General features: G+C 42.2%; 1 protein-coding gene across 11 annotated transcripts in view; it reads right to left on the bottom strand.

Annotated features, from left to right (window-relative positions):
- The window catches only part of ptprt (protein tyrosine phosphatase receptor type T), a 275,177-nt gene that overhangs the window by 198,332 nt on the left and 58,026 nt on the right, over positions 1-18,819 (bottom strand). For all 11 annotated transcript variants that reach the window (XM_029431023.1, XM_029431025.1, XM_029431026.1 and 8 more), the window contains exons 3-7: positions 17,546-17,706; positions 15,391-15,501; positions 11,425-11,506; positions 9,870-9,985; positions 8,256-8,430 (exon numbers count right to left, since the gene is read on the bottom strand). In XM_029431023.1, coding sequence (XP_029286883.1) covers positions 8,256-8,430; positions 9,870-9,985; positions 11,425-11,506; positions 15,391-15,501; positions 17,546-17,706 — 645 coding nt within the window. The remainder of the gene's footprint in view (positions 1-8,255; positions 8,431-9,869; positions 9,986-11,424; positions 11,507-15,390; positions 15,502-17,545; positions 17,707-18,819) is intronic.

The raw sequence follows: 18,819 nt of genomic DNA, 5'->3' as shown, positions 1-18,819 counted from the left end.
CAGCAGCTAATTCAGAGTCAGAACCTCCTCAGATGTCCGATGACGGCGCTGACATGATGTGACAAAATCAGAGTCAATACTTCTCTCTCTCTTTCTTTCTTTCGCGCAGTCTCTCCGTGTTATTTACCAGCTAAGAACTGTTACTGACTTTTATATGAACACATTTCTCCAAATCCTGGGGATTGAGTTCTTTAGGTATGCTGAGTGTGTGTGTGTGTGTGTGTGTGTGTGTGTGTGTGTGTGTGTGTGTGTGTGTGTGTGTGTGTGTGTGTGTGTGTGTGTGTGTGTGTGTGTGCATATACACTTGTGAGTAACACACCCCATACTCCCTCAGGCCTGTTACTTGGTATAATGAATTCAGCACTTTCTCACACGCACACACACGCACACGCACACACACGCACACGCACGCACACACACACACACACACACACACACCACACACACACACACACACACACACACACAGAGTGGGAACATTCTTCTCCACTGCCTGGTCACAAAGAATACTTTAATCAAAAGACTCACAGCACGACACAACCTCCATCTATCACAGAGGACAGACATGAGAGAGAGAGAGAGAGAGACCAAAACAGAGAATAAAGTGGGGGGTGGGGTGGGGGGGGTAGTTGGGGACATTGTGTATTTTACACTCACAATGGAGAGCGAAGAAAAGTGGGAAATAAGATCTGACTATCTACGCCTCACAGCAAACTCACTGTGGCTACCTCTTTACACACATCGACACGCAAACACATTCCAACGCAGACGTGAAAACACACATCTTCAACACACACACAGACACACACACACACACACACACTTACTCGAGTCATTTCATCTCTTGAGCCTTTCAGTTCTAAAACTGTGAAAAGTATTCGGGGTTACTTACAATCATTCTTTTTGCAGTACTAACTTATACAGTTTATGATGCTCGTTACTACCCTTGTTCACTATCCACTACGTTATGAAAGCACAAGTGTACATTAGTAATAACTGTGTTAACGTTAGTGGATCGGCGCCCTGGAGTTACTCATGCTGCCTCACTGTAATCATTCCTGTTGTTAGGTATACCTGGGCTCCTCTCACAAATCCAAACGCCAGCAGGCCTCAACCAAAGTGTCTCGGTTGGTTGTGGATGCTGCTTGTTTGGTGCAGAACAAAACCACAGACGTCTTATTCAAAGTGAAATCACAAAGTTTTAACTTCACTTCAACTTATAAAGGCAAGTATTTTATAGAAGTTTTCTTTTTAGTATTATTTCTGTATTTGCTCTTATTTTTCATTTCTCCTACTGTGTTCATGTTTGCACCATCACACACCAAAGCAAATGTGAGAACCTGCTTGGCAATAAACCAAATTGTGATTGTGATTCTTTTCCACACATGAAATGTGAAGCTGTCGTCCTCACGCTACAGCAAAGACAGCTGAGCACCTCGTGCAGCCCTCATCTGACCTCGATGTCCGTATGTGGCTATCGCAATTCAACTGCTTTCATTTTAATGCTTATTAATGTTGTCAACAAGGATAATATTAAGCAGACGAGGGTTAAAAAGCAAACGCGTCTCATCATTTGATTTTAAGCTTATGTCCCCAAACGTGTGAGATTGTGTCACATGAACACGTCACTTTCTGTCACGGTGTCCTCGAACAACACAGTCGACTTCTACCTGCTCGCTTCCTGTCAGCTGCCGAGGACAAAAGTCCCAGATGGAGCGTAAACTCTGAAGACTGACGGCGACAAAGAGCCTTAAAGAGACGTTAATCTTCTTAGTGTCACAAAAATATTCCCAAACTGTTTAATGAAATGAGAATGTGTCTCCGATGTGTCAGCTTTACAGGATCGAACAGCAGGACACTCATAGTGGACACGTCCGTCCCGCTCACTGCGTCTTACACTTTCTGGCGTTTAGCTGCTCTTATAAACATGAATGTACAGCGAGTGAGCAGGTTGGAGTTCAATGACACGCGTGTGGTGACAGATTTAAAGCTGTCAGCTTCTCTCTTCCACTGGTCTGGTTCCCACTTTGTCTACGTTTGTACTGGTGTCGTTGCAGAAACTGTTCTATATTACTCACATAATCATCTTTCTTCCTCCCTCTCCTCTTTCATCTTCAGGATTTCTTTCCACTTCACCCGCTCTTCCTCACTATCATCTTCTGCGTTCCAGTCTTTGGTTAACTTTTCACCTCCTCTCCTCACTGACCCTCCTGTTCTTTCCTTTTATCACCTCCAGTCCTTCTCTCTGCTCACCATACCTGTTCATGCATTACTTATATTTTTATTCAGAAATTCTATGTGAAGTGTCAACTTTCTCTGACACACACACACACATACATACACACACACACACACACACACAGGACAATGCACGTAAAAAAGAGCGATGGACATGGAATACCAACGACATGACAAGCCGGCCATCACAGCCTAAGGAGCTGGTTACAGAGGCAGGTGGAGTGTATGATTATTTTCTATTAAAACACACACACACACACACACACACACACACACACACACACACACTGGCTGATGTAGGCAGAAAAACAAACTTGCAAAACTTTTCACATGAAATATTCAAGGAGCAAATTCTCTCTTTAACACAAAAGCTTTTCTCCCTGAGCAACATCGTGCAGTTTGTACTTCCTTGTACTACTTTCTTTATTCTTCTACTCTGCGATTACTTGGAATCATTTATCTAAATGTTACGATACACCTGCCAACTGCTTGGTTATTTTAACTGTGACTTTTCTATAAATGTTTGTCATCGCTTATGTGTCCCTTTTCAAATGTTTGACATCTCATTTTTTCTTATAAATTGGAGGTTGCGTTCACACCCAGTGGGAGTTCAGAGCGTCAGTTGGCTTCCACAAATCTGACACGTAGGGCTGAGCTGTCCACTCTCTTATTGATTTCCTTATCAGGGAACAGACACATAGAAGATGTCGGGAATGAGCTTTGGGCAAAATAATTCTCTATGGACATGGACACACACACACACACACACACACACACACACACACACACACACCTACACATACACATACACACACACACACTGTGGTGGCACGTATGGGTCTAATTCTTAGACTACAATCAGCTTTATGACCACCCAGGGAGACTTAGAAAGATATAGCAGTATTCCTGGGGAACTCATAGACACACACACACACACACACACACACACACACACACACACACACACACACACACACACACACACACACACACACACAGAGTCTAGCAGTGGCTCTCCTAGATTTCTGCTACACCCCACTGAGTCTTATCTCTAACAGACATAACACACACACACACACACACACACACACACACACACACACACACACACAGATACAGAGCCCAAATACAGCCTACACGTATACTCCCCGAGACAGACATGTCAGCATCCTCACACGCGCACAAACTCTCGCAAACACACACACAAGCACGCGTGCACACACACACACACACACACACACACACACAGCCAGGGGTATGGTGGAGACCTTGTTGCCCTGGAGCATTTAGTACAAATGAGAAACGTGTGTGTGTGTGTGTGTGTGTGTGTGTGTGTGTGTGTGTGTGTGTGTGTGTGTGTGTGTGTTTGTCATTTTCACTGACATGTTTTTCAAGGACATCCTTTTTAGGCCGATCAATCTGGACACTGTGTGTGTATGTGTTACAAATGTCAGTATAATTTTCTGACTCTTACAAAAGTTTTTACACTCTTCTTTTCTGTGTTCTCTATTATTTACTCTTCTCCATGTGTATATATATATATATATATATATATATATATATTTACATATATATATTTATATGCATCATTATTGATCACTCCCATTTATTCCAGTCTAAGTGACACTTCTCTCTCCTCTTTAAGGCGAGGGACGAGGTTATGTTCACAACAAACTGCTGCCGCTGCGTGTTCCCTTTAACAATAAACAGTATTAACTTTAAGGGAGGCGTGAAGCGAGGCGGACGTGTGAATACGAGTAAAATGAGGATGTGAGGAAATGATGAATGATGGACGTACGAGAGTAGAGGTGTGAAGTCGAGCATCGAATTTAATACGTCTTCTTCTTTTTTGCTTTTTTCCTCTTTCTGATGGTTCAGACGAAGGCGTGAAGTGAAAGCAGAATCTGTTTTGATTCTCCCGTGTTTCTCTGCAGGATATGAATTAATAATTAAAAACAACTGAAAGATAATGGTGGTAATCCGTGCATTGTGCTAATCTTTCCATTTGTATCACAGCATTTAATTGTTAGTTGTTTATGAAAGCCCTATTTCATAAACAAAGTATTAAGTTATTCTTTCTTTCTCTTCAATGTATTTACAAAACAATAAAGAATGTAAAAACTATTGTTGTATTCACAATAGAAATGTTCTTACTGTTAAATTGTGCAATGATATTTTTAATTTGCTGTGTAAGCCTGTTTGTTGTACTGGGAAAGTTTTCTAATTCTTTAAAACTTTGATGAAAAGTGCATTAAAACTTATAATTAAAAGCGTATTGTCCAGAGGATAGTTTACTTTACACAATAAGATTGTGATTTAATGTTGTTTGCACTAAAAGGTACAGCATATATTATAAACAACGTACCACTTGTGTTATTCAGAACACAAGAATAATGTCAAAAGATGTGTTTTAGATACTTTAGTAAGTTTTACTTTCAACACTGCTACTAGAATTTGAACATCTAGACGTTTGGAGAATATTTTTAATTTCTGTTCACATATTTATGAATGTATTTAGTCATTTCATGTATTTCATTTGTCAGCTCTGCTTTTAAGAAGAAGGAAAACATAATCTGTTTACACGGCCAGCAGTGTCGTTTCACAGATTACAGTAACATGCATGCATGACCATGTGGGACAAACATAAGCTCGCACGCACACACACGCACACACACACACACACACACACACACACATACACACACACACACACACACACACACACACACACAAAGCGGACAGAGAGGGCACTGTAACATGAGCAGAGTCTCTCTCCAGATTCCCTCGGTTACACCTGACTGAACAACACACTAATTAACCCTGATTTCACTGAGCAGCCCGGGAGAACACACAAGTACACGCACAGATTAATTTGGACACACAACAACCATGACACCTCACACATGAAAACACAAATGAAAAGGCGTACAGATAGACACACCCAGAGGTAACACACACACACACACACACACACACACACACACACACGGTTCTCTCTTGTTCACTGTGTTGGCATGGGTTACTCCCCTGGCACTATGCATGGCTGACAGCACCTGAGCTTCACACACACACAACACACACACACACACACACACACACACACACACACACACACACACACACACACATCGAAAACAGAAACAAAAACGGCAGGGTTAGCAACACACACACACATTCGGACGTTCTCAGGAGTGCAGTCTGTGGGTTCTTCTAACAGATGGTAATGACAGTTTCAGTCATCTGATCATAACAACACACTCACACATACAGTGTTACATATACACACACACGTACACACACACACACACACACACACACACACACACACACACACACACACACACACACACACACACACACTCCGGTCTCCCTCAAGATTAAAACATCCTTCACACCAAATAAGGTTAACAGCATAATTCATACCAAATATGCATTGAGAACATCATTTAAATGGCACATCTCTCCATTTAAATGTATTTCAGTAATGCAATTTAAATTCCATTAAAAACCAAACACAGTTCAATCCCCATTACACTACATGGAAATATTTCTATATTTAATAGAAATATGTTTTTGTCAAATCGTCTCAGACAATTCAAACTTCACTGAAAGCATTTTATTGTTAAAAAAGGACAATAATTAACAGCATATGATAATAAATTGCCCTGACAAAGTGTCTGTGGGCATTTTATACTTTCTACAAAACCATTTCTCTGCGCTGCTACCTCTGTTCCCAGGGTATAAATATAGGGCGAGGTGCAACACAGAATGTTGTCAGAAGACAACCCCGGAGAATGTCAAGCAGCCAAGCATAAACGCAGCTTTACAGTGACTGAGCACATTGGGCTTCTGTGTCTTGGTCAAGGACAGCTAGAAAAAGAATACAAAGTTCTTAAGAAGTATTTTTGTTTTGATGGTTAGCTTGTGGTTTAAAGGCTACGAAAGATAGGAAAACAATTGTTCTGCTCTGTGACAAAACACAAGTATACAAATAGGAGGTTGTGATAAGTAGGCCTATGCGGAGTGAGCCGGCTCTGTGCTAACACTGTAGCATACAGCTAAGTGAAAGTGGGTCAGTGCTCACACGTCAGCACTCTATGGGGAGTGACAGGAGGCTAAGTGACAACACATTGCTAACACTTTAGCATAGTTGGCTTTGTTCTACTACTTAAGTATAAACTGTTTAGGCTAATAGGAGGCTCAGTGCCAGCACTTAACGATGCAACTGAATGTTGAGTGACAGGCACAGCGCTAACACCTTCACACACTGTGTCAGTAACATTGTGTAGGCTACAGTAATAGAGGGCTCCGAGCTAACGCAGAAGCATGCAGCTGAATGTTGAGGAGCAGGCACAGCGCTAACACCTTCACACACTGTGTCAGTAACATTGTGTAGGCTACAGCAATAGAGGGCTCCGAGCTAACGCAGAAGCATGTAGCTGAATGTTGAGGAGCAGGCACAGCGCTAACACCTTCACACACTGTCTCAGTAACATTGTGTAGGCTACAGTAATAGAGGGCTCCGAGCTAACACAGAAGCATGTAGCTGAATGTTGAAGAGCAGGCACAGCGCTAACACCTTCATACACTGTCTCAGTAACATCGTCACACACATTGTGTAGGCTACATCAGCCTAATAGAGGGCTCCGAGCTAACACACAAGCATGCAACTGTGGGTCAAGTCTTTTAGCATAAGGTCCACTGTATTCTATGTTCTAACCACTAAGTCTTGAGTGATAGCAAGCTCATGCTAACGTATTAGCAAACACCATGTTGACCGATAGCAGACTCAGTGCACTTTATGCAATCTGTTTACTGGTCGTATGCTAACAATTTATCAAGAGACAAGGCCACGAGCTGATGGTGAAGTGAGGCATGGATAAAGAAAGATGAGTCAACAGAGTGCAATAGAAAGAGACAGGGAGACAGGTAAAGGAATGTAATTACGTCTGACAAAAACAGATAGCTGCGATGCTATAATTCTATCAAAGGCCTTACAACAACATTATACAACCTCCTCCTCAGTACACCAATATCCTTCTCCGCAGGACAGCCCTGTATTTCCTGTTTACATGAACTATGGGATGGAGAGTGGGATGGTAAATCACAGAGATTCCTTAATAATATGTTTTGCCCTGTATTGAGTGTGAGGGCACAGCTGAGCAGATTGCATTAGAGGATTTGAATGTCCTCCACGAGGGGATTAGTCGAGGGTCGCAGATAAATACAGGAGGGACAAAGGCAATAAGAAGAGATTTGGGGTGAAAGAAGAGAAATTAATAAGTGTAAATAAAGGACAGTAGTGTTTGGTAACATCATGTTACTTACTGTGTGAAATACTCAAAGCCTACACTGTGTGTTTTATTACCAACCAATTACATAACATAGAAAATGGATTACTTGTGTAACATGTCATACATATTCTTTGGAAACTTTAGATTCCTACATAGAATTTAAAATAGAGTTATGTGGGTTTGAATACATGGAAACTAAGAACACAATACCGGACCGGCCAAATGGTTTATGGGGGAGTAAAAGGTGAAGAACCTCTTTGTATACATCCCACCTGTTACTGTATTCCTGCTGAACTACTGCTGTTCTGAGAGAAATGGGAAGCTCAACACTTTTATTTTAAATGAACAAACAATTTGTTGCCATCTACCACAAACCTTAAGAGTAAAGAAATGAGAAAATGAAGTGAAACACTGACAGACACACAGAAACGCAGTGAAAGGAGTCTCATTGTAACTTCTAGTCACTCCTCTGACATCTGTTCAGTATTCTGTCCTCAGCGTTCTCGCAGCTCTAACGAGCAACAGCCAAACACGCACACACATATAAAAACTAGACAACCACAACCCCGGCTTGTTTCTCACTTTCTCTACATTCAAAAAAAAGTTGTCCCACTTTACTGCATCCACGCTGATCAGCTGTTCTTTCACTCCGGGTTTTAAGGGGGCTGATAGTTTACCTCCTACGTGTAGTTTCCTTGAAAGAAGACAAACAGTTGGACGTACCTTTAACGATGAGGTCGGCGTAGTTGGACACCCCTGAGCCGCCGTCGGACCGGATGACACAGCGGTACCGGCTGGTGCTGCGCTGCGATGTGTCGCCAACACTGACGGTTGCGGAGAAACGTCGGTGGTTCACCACCCTGGTCACCATCAACGCCGTGTCTCTGCCATTCCACTGCTGCATAACGGCACAGAAAAGACCAGTCAATCATCGGCAAACGCCTTGCAACACGTTCCACGTTTTATCTTGGAAAAAAATATTAATTGAGGCCGTTTCATTGACATGTCTGAGTTTTCTTGAGTACATCAAGCCGTCATTTGCAGAACTGCAGGCTGCTTGAGGCACAATTGGTTTCAATATTCAGCCATGATGTGAGGCCTGATCTGGTGAGTCTGATCATTAGAAAGAAACCGCTGCTCTCACAGTTTCTGTAGTTGTTCCTCAAATGTTATCAATGAACAGTCATTTCAAGAGACATGCATCAACAAATAACGCAGAAATGACCCCATATTGATATCAAAGAACTGGCAGGAAACAGGCAATTTGAACAGAACAAGTCAGACATGAAACCAAAATCCGTACAGCTTTGCATATGATCCCCACATCTCCAGATCCAATCTTCTTTACCACTGTAGTATTATCTGCCAATTTGAAGAAACATGCTTTCCCCAACAGGCCTCAAGTCAGGAGGGTCACTGCTCTCCATTGCAAATGTAATTACTGTACACAGCAGTGCTCTCAGTTGTACACACTCATGTGCAGTAAAAGCATGAACGCTTGCCAGTGCACATGTAAACGAGAATGACTATATAGGCATGGATGCACACGGAACACACACACACACACACGTCACTCATACAGAGATGGAGTCATCGGTGCACAGCAGAACAAGGACTTTTAATCAATCCTGAAATAGAGCTGGGATGACTGGGGATGATTGCCCGAGTTTACTTTATTTAATTTTCTAAATAGAATTTGACCTTTTACAGAATATTCAACATTGAATAATCCAATATTAGATGGATCAATAGATTGTTGTTTCTGATTTGATGGAGGGACTCCGTCAAAACATATAATATATAACACGATACTTAACGTAAGGTTCTGGTCAAGAGTTCAATCACTGTCGTAAATCACTGCCTAACATTAAATATAACGTCAGGTAACCATAACAAGTATTTCTGCTCAACTTCAGGTTGTGAAACATACATAGTAATTGGTTATATACTACATTTACACTTGAAATGAATGACAAACACAGTAGTAAGTGGGCATGGTATAGAGCCATAATGGACCCAGTGGAGGAAATTCCAGAGCAAGTTTCCTTTTGGCCTTCTTCACCTTCGCTCATACTTTTGCATATCTGGACATCTTGCAGTGTATTATTACTTAGAATAAAACAAATAATGATTCTATTTTTCTATAGATTTCCCTTTATAAGTACTGCATACTAGACTTTTTAGTTACTACACTCGGCTATGCCACAGTGCAGCAATACATTCAACAACACAACAAAAGTATTAACATTAACAGCATTGTGATCTTCTTTTGTACAAGTTCTGCATTTACTCTTTCTGCTGATATCGTTCCTGCTCACTGGTAAAGGAGGTACTAACCTGTAGCCAGAGTTTATCGTGCTGAGACCATTTCCCTCCCGCGGTACACTGAAACGTAGCATTCTGACCCACGTTCACTTCCACATTTTGCAGACGCAGGAAGTGAGGAGCTTTACCTGCAACATACACAGTGAACAGACAACGTGTAAACATTCAGGGAGAATAAAAAAAGGCTATTTTTGAATTGATTGTGAACTTTCACAAGGATCTGATGTTCTTCCTTAGTACCCGTACAGTCTCAAGCTTTGTTTGATTTGTCTCATGCACTTGGCACTTCAGAGCAACCCAAAGGTTAAATAAATTATGTCTGATTAGGTCTTCATGATCATGTATTAAAGCCAGTGGCAGGCCACTGAAAGATCTTATTATTGAAGTCATGGTAGATCCACACTGGATTATAAAAGCAGATGCAACTGGCAATAACACACAACACTTGCAGGAAAACCCACAACAACATAAATCCAGTTCAAACAGGGCGTAATGTTGCTGTCTGGAGCAAGGCAGAGAAATTCATGGGATGGTTATGAGACAGATGAGCAGGCAGACAATGAGACCGACTGCCAGACACTGGGTGACTTTGGCCTGGCATTGAGACCAGCCAGCGACTGGTTAATTTCATTTTGACTGTCTGCAGACGGAGATAAGCCTAACAGAGTATGCATCGATCATTTAACAATGATAATTCAGCCTGACACTAATGGGCAGGTTGTTACAAATGACAAGAACTTAGATATGAAGTTTCTTTTTTGTTAGTAACGTGTCCTTCTTTGTACATTCTTCTTTTCTCCTCCCTGTCTTTATGTCATCTACTTTATTCTTGCATAGTGAATACCTTTACTCTCTTCCTCTTGTTTTTGTATCGTGGACTCACCCACTCTGACTAATCTGATTAGTGATTAGCACAGATGAGCTAAGAGTTCGGTGCCAGCCAGTAAGCCGGCCCGCTTACAGAACGGAAAAAAAGGCGAGCAGCATGAGGAAGACTTGGGATATGGGGAGAAATGGGAAGAAAAACCTGAAGAAACTAATGTGAATATATCTAAAACAAAGACAAATAAAATGAATCAAATGATAAACTCCACCTCACTATCTAAGAGTGACTACCAGTACGTTATGTTTCAATAAACTCCAGTATAATGGCAGTAATAATGAATTAAATTAGAAACTAATACTTGGATGTAAGAAACACAACACAAGAATAGTCAGTGAGAATGTGAGCGAGCACTACGGAGAAGACACAGAGAGGTAAGTAGGCCACAGAGTGTCGCAGTAAGCAGTCTGGAGTTCTGTGAAGCAAAGTGTTTCTGTCAGATTTGAGTGATGAAGACCCTGAGTTTGGACCTTCTTCCTGGCTCTCTGCAATCTGTCTGCAAGCCTCACAATCTGTCCTTCACACAGCATGTGTGTGTGTGTATGTGTGTAAGAGCGAGATAGCTATAAAACAGATGATGCTCAGTGGGGCTACAGTTGTGCAGTGTCAACCATTACGAGACACACACACACACACACACACACACACACACACACACACACACACACACACACACACACTTACGGCAGGGGTGAGCCAGAACTCGTATGTCGTCGATGGCGATGAAACCTGGATGGCCTTGAACTGAAACCGCTTCAAATATTACCTGAGAGGGGAAGGAAGCAAAACAGAAAGAAAGAATCTTGTTGAGCCAGTGTTCTATAAAAGTAATGAAACAAAACTAAATTGCAACATCTTGACGCCCCTGAGAAGCTCATATGGAAACCCCAGGGGAATATTGTCCTGAAAGTCAGCAACTCTTCCTCTCTTCACTTCATCCTTCTGTCTCTCTCCTTATGCCGACCACATATGCCGTTCCTCCTACTCCTTCCTCTCGTCTTCCCTTATCTCATCCTCCTCCTTCATCTTTCTCTCTCTTTCTTTTTTCAATCAGACCTCCTGGTCTTGCCTCTCCCTCCATTCTTAATACTTCCTGCTCCTCTCATTTCTTTCTGTTTCTCTCTATCAGATATTTTTATTCTCTTCTTTTTGTGTCTTTCTCCACTTCTCTCTCTCGTCACATGATTATTCTGTTTTTACATTTTCTTAACCACATACCCTACGTTACACACACACTCTCAGGGTGACAGGCAGTCAGCAGGGCTGTCAAAGGGCCATGCACTTCTGACCCACACACACACACACGCTCACATGCGTCTGTGCTGTATTTGCCAGGATCCTCAACAGTATAAGATGGGGCTCAGTCTGAATACTAAACACTTATGGGAAGACTTTACCCTTTTCCTTTCCTTCAAAAAATAAATCCCTGCTGTGGCAGGCATGTCAAGTTTCTAGATATCAAATACAGTGGTATATTTTATGTTCTTGTTTCACAACCACATTTCAACATTGGACTCACTTTCTATCGTACTAATAAAGACCTATAAATGTTACAGATAATCTGTGAGCTTTCTGTCTGTATGCAGTCTGTTTGACTCACTACAGTCCGTGTTTGCCTCATCAAAAGAATCCAAAGTTTGGCAGTGATTTTTCCAGTAAGTCAAAAAAATAAATCTCATCTTGCAGTTCAGACTGTGTTTACATGGCCACAGACCAGGAGTGTATCAAATTGAGAAAAACATGCAATGAAAATATGGAAAAAATTGTTTTTTATCTTGTAATTCTGTGCAAACAAGGGAAACGTTAACATGTGTTTTTCAGTTATAGTGCAAATGAAATCATACATTTCATCTTCCAACTAAGTGCAGGTGGTATAACACACTCTAACCCGCATGCAGCACTCACTATAGATGCTAAAACTATAGCCTGTTCAAAAAACACAGTGTGTTCTTATCCTCCTAGTTGTCTGGAATTTAATATGACAATGTTTTTGTCTTTTTTTTTTATAAGAAAATGTAATATCTCCATGGGAGGTGACTCCTCATTAGGGAGGAAAACACACACACACATCGACAGGGGGTGCCTTCATTTACTGAACATAGCTCAGTCATTAAGTAAATCACAGTTGCTTTTGTACTACCACAATAAAACATCACAGCAGGGTATGTCTTTTTACATTAAACGGACTGAACCAGACACACACACACACACACACACACACGCACACACACAAAACGAGAATCATTATATAGCAACATCTTTAAGTTTCCATATGAGGTTTAGGAATACTCCAAGAAGAAAGAGCCATGGTTGGTCATTTACTACCTGTTAGGCCTGTGATGAAACTAAATGTACAACTCCAACCAAGGGTTAGCTTTATTGACATATCACTATTAACAATAAATTGTTCATAACAATAACAATAAACAATAATTGTTCCCAACACACACAAAAACAATAGACATGGATGCAAAGTATGTTAGCTTTATTGCTGCTAAAGGCTCTAAATGTCCTACTTTTCACTTACTACACTTTTCAAAAGTAAAACTGATTCAAATGACTAACCAGGCAGCTAACTGTGTAGCTAACGTAGCAGCTAACATAGCAGTTCACTGTGTAGCTAACGTAGCAGGTTACTGTGTAGCTAATGTAGCAGTTAACTGTGTAGCTAACGTAGCAGGTTACTGTGTAGCAAACATAGCAGGTAACTGTGTAGCTAACGTAGCAGGCAACTGTGTAGCTAACATAGCAGGTAACTGTGTAGCTAACGTAGCAGGCAACTGTGTAGCTAACGTAGCAGGTCACTGTGTAGCTGACATAGCAGCTAACATAGCAGGTAACTGTGTAGCTAACGTAGCAGGTTACTGTGTAGCGAACGTAGCAGGTAACTGTGTAGCTAACGTAGCAGGTTACTGTGTAGCTAACGTAGCAGCTAACGTAGCAGGTAACTGTGTAGCTAATGTAGCAGGCAACTGTGTAGCTAACGTAGCAGGTTACTGTGTAGTTAACGTAGCAGGTAACTGTGTAGCTAAGGTAGCAGCTAATTGTGTAGCTAATGTAGCAGGTAACTGTGTAGCTAACGTAGCAGGCAACTGTGTAGCCAACGTAGCAGGCTACTGTGTAGTTAACGTAGCAGGTAACTGTGTAGCTAAGGTAGCAGCTAATTGTGTAGCTAACATAGCAGGTAACTGTGTAGCTAACGTAGCAGGCAACTGTGTAGCTAACGTAGCAGGTTACTGTGTAGTTAACGTAGCAGGTAACTGTGTAGCTAAGATAGCAGCTAATTGTGTAGCTAATGTAGCAGGTAACTGTGTAGCTAACGTAGCAGGCAACTGTGTAGCTAACGTAGCAGGTTACTGTGTAGTTAACGTAGCAGGTAACTGTGTAGCTAAGGTAGCAGCTAATTGTGTAGCTAACATAGCAGGTAACTGTGTAGCTAACGTAGCAGGCAACTGTATAGCTAACGTAGCAGGTTACTGTGTAGTTAACGTAGCAGGTAACTGTGTAGCTAACGTAGCAGCTAATTATGTAGCTAACGTAGCAGCTAACTGTGTAGCTAACGTAGCAGCGTAGCAGCTAACTGTGTAGCTAACATAGCAGCTAATTATGTAGCTAACGTTGCAGCTAATTGTACACTAACTTACACAGGATTGCTAACTCTCTCACTCTCAGACTGACACTGCCGCAAAGCCAGTCCTTCATGAAAATATATTAAAGGAATAGCCTATCTATGTTCCGTTTCAGCTAGATGTGCAATAAGGCGACTGTTTGCTAACATGATAGCCATAGCAGGTTAGCTTAATGTGTATTTCTGTGAGTCTCTCTGTCGGTTAAAGCTGCTTTAAATATTCACTGCTGCACACTACTTCTGAAAAACAACAGTACTTTTTCATGGTGGACATTTGAACATGTCATAGCAGGAAAATCACAGGTTGATACTGTTAGTCTAAGAAAGGGAGCCTACCAGTTAGGTGATGCAGTTTCATGGTCATGTGTATGACATAGTGATCATTAATCAATGCTATTACCAACACCTGCACTACTTCTGCTTTGACAAGCCAAACAAACGATGTAAATGGTCCACAGACAGCTGCGTTTAAGTGACATTGGTTGAAAACATATTTCAAACAACATTGTTAGTTTAGCAAAAAATATTTTGTATCGTCCCTTTCAGGAGTCAAAAACGAACAAAGGCATCTCCTGCACTTGACTGTCCATAAATGAAAGTACATATTTAATTAACTGTGGTGGGGAAAAGCAGAGAAGCTGCCTCAAGCAGGACAGTTGACATATTGACATATTAAATAAATATTAAATATCTGCCTGGCACATGCAATTAGAGAGTGTGATTATAGATCTCAATTACATTAAACGAGGAGTATAATATCTCTTTGATTCTCTTTTACTGACATATTGGACAAAGAGGAGCAGGCAGCATCGTAATTAAAGTGTGTCTTATCATTTATCTGCATAATTATAAGTATATAGCCTACTGTTCTATTGTTTTCATTATGCATACATATGTATTGAAATCAGCCTTTGCAGTGATGTTTCTAATGGATGTTCAAAGACGGAAAGAAAAAGTGTGTGTGTGTGTGTGTGTGTGTGTGTGTGTGTGTGTGTGTGTGTGTGTGTGTGTGTGTGTGTTACCTGATAGGAGTTAGGCCAGAATGTAGAAATGGCCAGCTCAGCCTTCACCCAGCCTTCAGTTACAGTATCAGAGGCGTTCCATACTGGGTTACCCTGAGCGCCTCCATTCACCTGCAGGCAGACAGTGAGGAGAGACAGAAAACAACAACACGAGCTTTACAAGGTGAACAGAATAACACAGCGTCTGCAGGTATCGCAAAGTAAAACTGGATAAATGTACCTGCAAACTAAAGTAAAAGTTACATTTGTAATGATTAATAATTGTATCTATTGTAATCCCTGTTAAAGCTAAGGTGATAACGCTCATTGCTTTCTAAATGATAAATCCCAAGCACTTATTTTTATCCACGTGGATTTTACTACTGCATAAAGCCCATCTTAACTTATAGTAACTGGTTATAATATATTAGTTAACTGTATTTATTCAATTAACTCTTAAATCCTTAATCTTCTAACATTGTATCCTTATTAATCGGTTAATTAACTAGTCGATTACTTCACAGACGAGTGATAATCCACATGCTCAGTCACTTTCAGATCTTCAGCAATCACTTTATGTCATTTTATACTCTTTCATCCCTCTCATCCATCTTTACCCTGAGTTTCTACTCACTAGTCTGTCCCTTCAACACTCCAGCCTCCACCCACAGCTCTTTCTTCCACCCATCTGTCCATCAGTGCATTCAGATCATAATATAAAACACTCACTCAGAGCATAAATCAATGTACACTCACACACACCCTGCTTCCTATCCCTAATGTTTACTGTGTGCATGTATTGACTCATTTCCTTTTTATTCTCAATATAGATGTGTGTGGTTACTATAAATACACAATATATTAAATCAAATGTGTTTTAAAAACTGCACAAACACTGCATTAACCATACTATTAAATGCAGTACACTATGCTTAACTGTGTCCCTACTAAAAGGAAATAGATGAGGTTTTAATGGAAGTCTGTCATTCTCCCTCCCTCTCCCTCCCTGTCTCCCTCCCTCCCTGTCTCTCTCTCTCCCTGTCTCTCTCTCTCCCTCCCTCCCTGTCTCCCTCCCTCCCTGTCTCTCTCTCTCCCTGTCTCTCTCCCTCCCTGTCTCTCTCTCTGTCTCTCTCTCTCCCTGTCTCTCTCCCTGTCTCTCTCTCTGTCTCTCTCTCTCCCTGTCTCTCTCTCTCTCCCTGTCTCTCTCTCTCTCTCTCCCTGTCTCTCTCTCTCCCTGTCTCTCTCCCTCCCTGTCTGTCTGTCTCTCTCCCTGTCTCTCTCTCTCTCCCAGTCTCTCTCTCTCTCCCTGTCTCTCCCTCCCTGTCTCTCTCTCTCCCTGTCTCTCTCCCTCCCTGTCTCTCTCTCTCTCCCTGTCTCTCTCCCTCCCAGTCTCTCTCTCTCTCTCTCCCTGTCTCTCTCTCCCTGTCTCTCTCCCTCCCTGTCTCTCTCTCTCCCTGTCTCTCCCTCCCTGTCTCTCTCTCTCTCTCTCCCTGTCGCTCTCCCTCCCTGTCTCTCTCTCTCCCTGTCTCTCTCCCTCCCTGTCTCTCTCTCTGTCTCTCTCCCTCCCTGTCTCTCTCTCCCTGTCTCTCTCTCTCTCTCCCTGTCTCTCTCTCTCCCTGTCTTTCTCCCTCCATGTCTCTCTCTCTCTCTCCCTGTCTCTCTCCCTCTCTCTCTCTCTCTCTCTCTCTCTCTCTCTCTCTCTCTCTCTCTCTCTCTGTCTCTCTCCCTCCCTGTCTCTCTCCCTCCCTGTCCCTCTCCCTCCCTGTCTCTCTCCCTCTATGTCTCTCTCCCTCCCTGTCTCTCTCCCTCCCTGTCTCTCTCTCTCTGTCTCTCTCCCTCCCTGTCTCTCTCTCTCTCCCTGTCTCTCTCCCTCCCTGTCTCTCTCCCTCCCTGTCCCTCTCCCTCCCTGTCTCTCTCCCTCTATGTCTCTCTCCCTCCCTGTCTCTCTCTCTGTCTCTCTCCCTCCCTGTCTCTCTCTCTCTCCCTGTCTCTCTCCCTCCCTGTCTCCCTCACTCAACCCTTCTAACCCTCCTTGACAGAAAACATCATTCTTGTTTATTTACCTGCCTAATCTGTTCAGTCTATCAGTTTATACATCTGTCAATTCATTCCTCCCTGGCAGTCAGTTACTCTCGCACACACACACACACACACACACACACACACACACACACACCTTGATATAGACGTTGAGCGTGCCCGGGCTGGCTCCGTCCCGGCTGGACAGGGAGTACAGGAAGTCGATGCAGTGGGTGTCATTTTCCTTCAGGGTGGGCATGTAAAGGTGAGCCTTCTGCCCCGACGCCCGACCCGACGCATTCACCACCATGAACGAACCTACAGCCACAGAAACAGGAAGGAAAAGGAAAGAGACAGTGACGATACGATCGTAACAATACAGGTTCATTCAGAGGATTTCTCCACTGACAAGAACAATGCTAGAGATGACCCGGCACACGGCCCAGGGGGTGCATGCAAAGGTCTATGGAGATATTATGATGCGTTCAAACTCTACTCAGTAAAAATGAGTATTGGTTCAAGGTAAATTATAACTTTATTGTTAAGATTACATCTTGTGTTTGTCTTCATCTTCTCTTCATACGCTTGCCTTCATCAGCAACTGATTAGTCTTGTTTCATTGCTGATCAAACCATGTCATCATGTCTTTTGCAGTACAGATCAGCATCTTCATGATTGATAAACGTTCCTTTCGACTTTCCACTGTAGCAGAGATCCTCTGCAAATACAGCTTGCCAGTATAATTTCACTGCAGAAATCGGCAGGCAGGATTGTGCGTCAGTCGGCTGATGCAGCTCGAGCTCTTTAATTCACTGGAGCTGTATATCAGCGTCTTAATGTATCCATGCCCCGAGGGTCCTGAACCACAACAGAAAACACATTTTCTCCATCGACTCGTGGTTAAAGTGTGTTTTAGTCTCTGGTTTATGGCACAGGATGGAGCTTTTATGAGTCGGTCGGCTCCATTTGGCTGACTGCCATCAGCCAGACAGAGTTAGAAGTGACTGGGAGACTATTTGGCAAGAGAGTGTGAGAGGAGAGATACTGAATCAAGCAGGTGTGACTGTGCGTCCTAACACCGCCTGTGTATGCACCGTCGTTGTATTGCATAGGTGTGAGAGTGTCGTGAATTAATGTAGAATGAACGAGGGAACATGTGTGTGTGGTGGGCAGCAGCTTAAGAATACATTTGAAGAAGAGAACAAAACGTTTCCTGTACTATATTCAGAATTATCTTATATAGATTATACCATATGCATACTGTAATAACTGAAAGATAAATTCAAGTCAAATAAGAAATACAATAAAATGTATTTCTTACATTTGTTCATTTGATTACATCTTGCGTTTCACCAGAAACTCTTCCCCGGATGTCATGACATTTAGATTTTAAAGGGCAGTGCAGTGACTTTTGAAGAGGGAAGAATGTGC

Source organism: Cottoperca gobio, chromosome 5 (genome assembly GCF_900634415.1).
Source record: "Cottoperca gobio chromosome 5, fCotGob3.1, whole genome shotgun sequence".
Lineage (NCBI taxonomy): Eukaryota > Metazoa > Chordata > Actinopteri > Perciformes > Bovichtidae > Cottoperca > Cottoperca gobio.
The sequence above is the reverse complement of the archived record's forward strand: the minus strand, read 5'-3'. Positions and strand labels throughout refer to the sequence as shown.